The 8,087-nt window shown below is 40.9% G+C and overlaps 1 protein-coding gene across 2 annotated transcripts in view; it reads right to left on the bottom strand.

The window, feature by feature from the left end:
- Window positions 1-7,508, bottom strand: part of gosr1 (golgi SNAP receptor complex member 1) — a 29,097-nt gene extending 21,589 nt beyond the window's left edge. For both annotated transcript variants that reach the window (XM_072692013.1, XM_072692014.1), the window contains exons 1-6: window positions 7,417-7,508; window positions 6,475-6,586; window positions 6,263-6,350; window positions 6,047-6,154; window positions 5,608-5,699; window positions 2,513-2,587 (exon numbers count right to left, since the gene is read on the bottom strand). In XM_072692013.1, the coding sequence (XP_072548114.1) occupies window positions 2,513-2,587; window positions 5,608-5,699; window positions 6,047-6,154; window positions 6,263-6,350; window positions 6,475-6,586; window positions 7,417-7,444 (503 nt within the window). In that variant the 5' untranslated portion in view covers window positions 7,445-7,508. The remainder of the gene's footprint in view (window positions 1-2,512; window positions 2,588-5,607; window positions 5,700-6,046; window positions 6,155-6,262; window positions 6,351-6,474; window positions 6,587-7,416) is intronic.
- Window positions 7,509-8,087: the final 579 nt, after the last annotated feature.

An 8,087-nucleotide genomic window follows, 5' to 3' on the forward strand; every position in this document is an offset into this window, starting at 1 on the left:
ACGTCCTGCTTTCTCCTTACAGGGGGGTTGGTTTGTAAGCTCCCTGCATGAGGAGAGGGAGGGCACACTGCTGCTTTCTGCTGAGAAACAAAGCGGGCATATAGCCAGAACTGCCTCTCCACACTGCAGGCAAAAGGCGCCCACTGAAACGGTCCCTCCAGTCAGGCCACAGCTTCCCCCATTGTGCAAATTACCTCCAAGAGGCAAGCAAGCCCTGGGGAACTTGTCTTTAATTAATGGACTTCCTGCATCACCCTCATGTAACTCTTCCAGGAAGAGGATGAGGGAAAGCTAAAGCTTACGTTCAATCACCAATTTCTAAGAACTGCTGAAAATCTATTAGTTTTCATTTAAGGCATTAATGAATTGCCTCAGATCCTCAATGTATCCCTAAAACATGTTTAAGCGAGGAGAGCAATATGCTCACACCGGGCTGCAGTCTACTTATTCTCCCCTACCAAACTGATTAACGGCAGCTCTGAAACAAATGGACCAGAATGACCAGAAACACTGCCAAAACCACCATCAACCATTCTTTCGGTTTATGGCTTTTTATAATAAATCAAAGCAAGCTCACAAGTCTTGTTTAAAATCTCACCTTAATCTCACACAAGCGCCTGAGCAGTCTGAGATTTATGATGACTTGAACATCAAGGACTCATTTTAGGGCAAGTAAATAGAAGACTTTTCACTTCTGATCACTCCATAGGAAAGTGCCTACTGTAGAGCCCAACATTACGATTCACAAGTTCATGGGGGATAATTCCATACGGTTTTATGACCCCTAGTAAGTGAGCAATGATATCAAAATCGCTAAATATCAATTTCGCAAGAAATTGTTCATAATCTTGAACTGTATCATTTACTAATCACATTCCCACAAACTGTTTACTTGTAGGCGTCTGTAATCTGGAATCAGCACAGGGTCAATTCAAACAACCCTTAACCCTTTCTCAGGTGAATTCTGTCTGTGAGACACAGTGGGGAACAAGAATTTGGGAAGACTAGAATTTAACTGTCACTCAGCTGTACCTCATCTGTACAACTGTATGGGGTCTCAACAGACAGTGACTGTGCAGATAAGATCAAATCAGCGATCATGTAGTATTTATTATAACTACAGATTTTAATAAAGTGGCAACACTTCATAAGATGAATGTATTCACTTGAGCTAACTGCTCATTTTGAACACAAAAAATATACCTTAAAATAGTGCCACACTTACATTTTGGCTTCCGTAGCTTTTGCAACATTTAAGGTGGAACAGAAAATTCCAGTAAGAGGTTGCTGATTAACTGTGTTTGCTTACAAAAACACCACGTTCTAAGTTTCAAGGCAGAATTGTTATACTCAGGTTGTGTGACGGCACTGTTAAATTGTGAGAAGCACGACTGACAAATTGGAACATTTCCATGCCGTTTTGGTGAATGACACAGGAAAGGTCACTGGAGTGTATTTGACTGGCTAACTGCCGTCGATTTATACAGATTGCAGGTGTCGCTGTGTTTATGCAGTGTTTTAGGGACACGCTATGTGCTGGGTTAGATTAAAAGACCTAGTTGTGTCACGTTCAAAGCTGTAGGTTCTTCGTCGAACATTCCAACCCCAACCGAGGACCAGCAACTGCAAATCCCTCTGGTGGGACTATACTTGCTAAAGGGTTAAAGAATTGGGTTTCAACTATTTTAAGCCCAATCCACATTCAATTCTTTGTTTTTACCACTGCTGAGGCGCTGTGTTAGATCAAACAGACACTATTCAAAGCCTTCAGTAGTAATGTGTTTTTAGAAGGTAACAAAGCTGTTTAGGTGTCTGCACTGTGGTCCTGTTTCACACCATATCTGCAGTTCTAGTGTTTTGGCTTCTTTGAACAAGCCACGTTTCCTACAGACCTGGGCATATAAGTTGAGAGAAGGGCTGTTGCATTGCTATTGCTACGTCTTCTTTCTGCGGTTTCTTGGCATAATAAAAATAAATAAATAAATAAATAAATAAATAAATAAAATGAAAAAAAGTGGGACATTTAATACTGCAATGTTTTTCATTCTCCCTTGAGAAAAACAAGACAGGCGGCCACGCTGTACTTTTTTTTTTTTTGGTCTTAAACTGGCACTGAACAGCATGCTTAAAACCGAAGGAGAGTCACAGACTACTGTACATACAATAGTTACAGAACAGTTACAGTTTCAGCCTATATGCTGTGATTTCATTGCAGTATTTTAAAGAAACCAAATGATCAGGGAAGTTAAGCAAATAGTATTATATTGCACACAACAAAAATGTTCCTTTTATAAATGTAGGCTAGAAACAAATCAGCTCAGTACTTCAGTACTAACTGGCCCACTGACATTCAACATTAAGGTCTTTGACATTTGGGGGGGCTGGAGGGGTGCAATATATGTAATACAATGCTTTTCATTTATTTAATGAATGTATTAATGTAGTCCTAGGTAGAAAATGTCCATAATATTACAATTGTCTAAGATTAGGAAACATTAGGAGAATGTCTTACTTTCTTAGGTGTTCGTGCTCCTTAAGGAAAAGCTCTGTTCGTCTGTTGTTCACCCCTGAGCCACTCTTGTACGTCCTGGTAAATAAAACAACACAGACACTCCATTCAGTGAATGCACACAACTGCTTACACACACACTTTCTATGTAAATGCCCCATGCAAGCACATTCATCTTATATGGGATAATCGTTCATCCATTAAGTGGTGAATTTAACGGTGCATCAATTAAACTTCCTCCTAATGCTTTAGTCATGTAATAGGAATCAAATTAAAATATAAAATAAAAATAATAATCTAAGTGCTTAGAAACTCAAATTTTACTATATGGTACAGGAAACGACCCTTGGAAACAAAACATCCAAACTCAATGTCTTCCAAGCCCTTTGTAAATTTCTAAAGATCTCCTTATGAGCCACCTCCTTTAGCCTGAGCTACAGAAGACTAGGTGGGACAGCAATGCCGTCTTCTTCCTCCCACTGTCTGCCTAGTGCACAGGGCCAGATCTACCACAGAAAGCATTTAGTGTGAATAATGAATGAGTGCACTACTTGGAAAAGCAGCTCTTCTTGAGCAGTTAATCAGGTCAGGGGTGGGTAAATCTACCCACATCCACCTATAGTGCTCTGGATCCTCTCTGAACCCAGAGCCTACATTCCAGGCTTTATTGCCTACACAAATTAAAATCATACTCCATTTCAAAGGGAAGAGACACACGTGAGGCCTAGAGTGAGTGATGTAAGGCTGACTGAATCACTAAACCATCACAAGCCTCTCTCAACCCTTCTCTTGGGTTGCTACAACTGCACAGCTGTGAAAGAGGTGTTATCACTCTAGAAATGTGTCAAACCACATGTCAGTCTATTCGAATCACAGCAGCAGAAGACTGACAGCCAACTTCAATCATTCCAACAAGGCTGTGAAAGGACAGGACCCTGTAATCACACATACACACACAGGATTTGTCATATCTGCCTGGTGGCATTTTCAGGGGTTGCACCGAGCTCCACGGATCAATGAGGGGAGCAGGTAACATGAGGAGCACATTGAACAAAGGCTAAGAGATGGGTGAATCCCCCATGTGATTACTGCTGCCCTCATGCTGAAACCAGAGACTTTACATTCACACATACAGGGAAAGCGGTGAGAGAAGTGTGTGAACACAGCTAGACCTACACTGACCTTTTCCTGAAGAGTCAATGCTGACACCTGGTGGTTAATACAGGTAACACTTCTCTGATCATTGAACTGACTGTACCAACCAATACGACAAAATAACAGAGGTAACCAAACCTATACTGTAGATATTAGAGTGAGACAGGATCCTTTTACTCAGCAAGCTTGCAGCTATGGCTAGTCCTACACTGATACACACCAATTTCCTGTCCACAAATATACAGTTTTTTTGTAAAAACATAGCATTTTGCCTTTATATATACACATATATATATATATATATATATATATATATATATATATATATATATATATATATATATATATACACACACATCTGCCTTCTTTACAGAAGTGCAAACATTCAAACCAAACAACACAATGGCTTGTTGGTATTCCACATCTGGTTATTATAGTGCTTTGTGGGATTGTTACAGTGAACCGATAATTCGGCACTATGTTTTCAGACTCTACTACAGAACAGTAGAACCCCAAAAATAGTGCACTGTATACTGAATGGGGCATAGTGTTTTTTTCTAACTTAAGTCTCGTCTGGATGTTTTTAATCAGACTATGTTCTAATCATTTACAGCTAATCAATTACCTTAACCTCTTAACATAAATTAAATGAACATCAAGTGCACATATGCTTAAATATACTAAAATATATATTACATTTCTATAGGTGTCAATGTTTTCACGATTATACTTAAATTATTTCTCTATATCAGACAGATGTTTAGATGTTATATAACATCTGTTATGTATGTGTATATGTTATATATTTTACACCACTATTTAATGATGTATTGTACTTGGGAAGACCAGAAGGTTTAGGCAAGACGGGTCTCCAAATACACAAATATCTGCATTTGTATTGCTTCACAATCAATTGCAAAAGCTTCAAGTCACCACAACCGGATGCAAGCAAAGATAAACACAATAATAAATGTATAGTTCGCTGGTTGAAAACCCACTGGGCTACTCCATTGTGGTTTCTTATTGGAAAGCAACATTTGGACACTGTGACCTCACACACACCTGCAGTACTATTGCAACTGCTGTGTGCCAAAGAGTGCTATATGAGGCTGCTCCTACCCACAGTTCATTAGGTGCTATAATAAGACCATCTATGACTGGGCTGATATTGACTTCCCTCAGACTAAATGTAGATTCTGAACGTGGTTATCTGCAGTCTGCAATTTCACTGCTTCCATATTCATCCATGCATAAATATGTATGGTCATTTGTAACAACTTAAAGTTATTTGTTAACTAAAAAAAAAGAACATCTTAGCACAGATGGTTGAGCAACTGCAGCTAGAAGAAGTAAGAAAGAAAAAAGGTTAGTAACCATAAGAGCCCATGGTGACATGTGACACAGCCCTTTTAAAAGATACTGAACATCTTAGATACAGTCATATGACAATTTGTGAACATGCAAACACTTGACTGTCTGTTCCAACACGTAAAAACTGAAATGCTTGAAATGTTATACATTAAATAAATACATAAATAAATAAATATATTAAACAAAAGCTCACAAAACATTTTCCGAAAAGGAGCTTGCTTCATTACAAATAACAGTGAGCTAACAGGTCTCACATAAATTAAATGAACCAAACAACCAAAGCTGCAAATACACATTGCTTTAAAATGTGTTATGGTCCATTCATAAACTTAACCCAACCTATTGCTGTCAAAGATTTGAATTATTTACACTTTTAATGGTTAACCGAGCAAAAATACCATAGTTTCAGTTACGTTCAGTTGAGTTAACTCACAAATCTAAAAACAAACACTTTTTTAAAGATATAATTGCTCTTCATGTTCAGATTGCACTATAAAACACTTAAGCCATATTACAGAAAGACAGAGTGGACAGATGCAAACATCTGAAAGCTTTTGAAGAACACCACTCACTCAATGTCTTTCCTGACAGATCCGAGAAGATCCTCCCTCTCTCTGACAGCCAAAAAGTTGGATTTGGTTTTGTGAAACTCATGTGTGTAGTCCTGTGAGTAAAAAGAGCAAAACATGAAGAGTGTGTTAAACAAATGAGATGCTGAACACACCACGCTGTGGTCCTTCAAATCAAACAACAGTGAGGTGAAGAATCTTTTTAAATGGGTAAAAATAACACACACAAACCTCTTTTACAAAAATGGTTCTTCTATGGCATCACTTAATAAAGGACTATGTAGCATTTAATTTAAGTGTGTACTATGACTGATTTAGCATACTGATACTACAAACAGCTGCCACAGAGGGATCTCAGTCAGGGAGTCTCTAAAGGTCATCACAGTGGTTTCTTGCAGACTGAGATGGGATATGATGAGCAGGAATACGTCAGATCTCTAACCTGTAGAATGTCTCTGTGCCTTTGGAGGGTGTGCATTAGCGCAGCGTTAAGAGATGTCACGCCCGGTGTGCTGGCGTACTCTGCCATCTTATCGTTTATACCTGTAAGCTAGAATAAACAACAGGACAATGAAATAAGTATATAGGATCACTGTTGGCATACTAAACACAGCTTTCTTGTAGCACACCACAACAAACCAAATGAAAGGCGACTAACTTTAGCAAGAAGCTGCTCGATCTCGACCGACATGGTCTCAAACATTCTGTCTTGAGTGGAGTTGTTGAGGAGGGGTGTTGTGTCAGAACTGTTTGAAGGGAAAACAGAGAACAAGACTGAAATAAGCACAGGGGGGTAAGCCAGTCCTATACAGAACACAGGCAAGTGTCAGCTGGGTCACTGCAGCTTCGCTTGCTGACATCCTCAGGTACCTGTCTCCTCTCCGACCATCCCTAGAGCTGCTGTAGCTGGTGCACAGTTTACTGAAGGACACCAGCTTCAGGTCGAGCTCATTCTCCAGCTGTCTGGCCTGCTTGCGCAAATCTGCAATGATACAACATGAACACAGCAAGTTAGCTTCCTCCTTCATTACACTGATGGTTAGATTAGGCTTCCACCTGAACTCTGGAGAGCGGTAGCTAGGGCTCCAGGACCAGGATTGGGAACCCTTGTATAACATTTAGCTACCTTGAAGTGCGAGAGGGCAGCAGATGCTGGCCAGTCTGAGTGACAGGTAAGGTTAGTTAATGAAAGGTGGGGTTTAAAGCAAGCTGTTTATGCGAATCAAGGTGTGTGAAGCAGAGCTGAGTCTACCATCAATCACATCTTGAAGAAAAGTGAAGAAATACTCATGTACTTTTGCCACAGAGCTCAATGTTTCTGTCTAACTCCCTTCCTAAAACAGCATCCCTCCCTTATCTAGACAAGTATTCAAAGTACCCACCAACGTAGCTAGCTAGCTAGCTAACTTAGCTCGCGCTAGCTAGTGCTAGCTCTAACCCACAGCCTCACTATTGCTAAAATATAATTTATTAGCCAAACAGAATATTATTATAACATAAACACTACAACATGCGTCACATATTCGCGATATAAGCCGACAAACAATACGTGGTGAAGAGTGTCACACTATAAACAATAACGCTGTATTTCCGACTTCGTGTTCGGCTAAATCACTGACGTTGCGCTAGCCAGCTTAGCTAGCACCAGCGAACCGGGCTAGTGAAAGCCAACGCCGTGAAGTGGGCCGATGTGTTCTGGTTTGACCTGGTCGTCACACACAGCACCATAAAAATAGAAAAGTTGGATTAAGCGGCTTCAAAGTGCTGGAAATACCACGGCCCGGTCCAAATAACGCCACTTTGCCACCTCACCTTCCCAATAGTTGCTGTTTCCTGCCATCTTTGTTGTTGAACGTCATCCGCGTCGCGCTGGCAGAGGAACGACTCCGCGGTTCAGCTCTCAAAAGCTCCCTCACAGCGCCGCTCTGTGCCCGGAAAGCTCGCTCACTCACTCAACAACGAGCAGCGCTTAGTCCGGGGACAGTCTGAGCTTGAAAAAAATAACGGGACTGTATGAAAACAACGATTTGGGCATGTGAGGGTAGTAATAATTCATGACCTTTCGTTTAAATGCATAAACGTTTTGAAGAGGCGTCGGACACTTTATAGGTACGCCACCCAGCACCTCCTAAAGCAAGCGGAACTTCAGCCGGCACATTCTACAGTACCCGGCACTTGTATTGCACACTTCACTGCTGCCGGGTGTTGATCAGCACTTCAGCTGGCACATTCTAAAGTACCCGGCACTTGTATTGCTCACTTCACTGCTGCCGGGTGTTGGTCAGCACTTCAGCTGGCACATTCTAAAGTTCCCGGCACTTGTATTGCACACTTCACTGCTGCCGGGTGTTGATCAGCACTTCAACCGGCACATTCTAAATTACCTGGCACTTGTATTGCTCACTTCACTGCTGCCGGGTGTTGATCAGCACTTCAACTGGCACATTCTAAATTACCTGGCACTTGTATTGCACCCTTCATTG

The sequence above is a fragment of the Salminus brasiliensis genome, chromosome 11, assembly GCF_030463535.1.
Source record: "Salminus brasiliensis chromosome 11, fSalBra1.hap2, whole genome shotgun sequence".
NCBI lineage: Eukaryota > Metazoa > Chordata > Actinopteri > Characiformes > Bryconidae > Salminus > Salminus brasiliensis.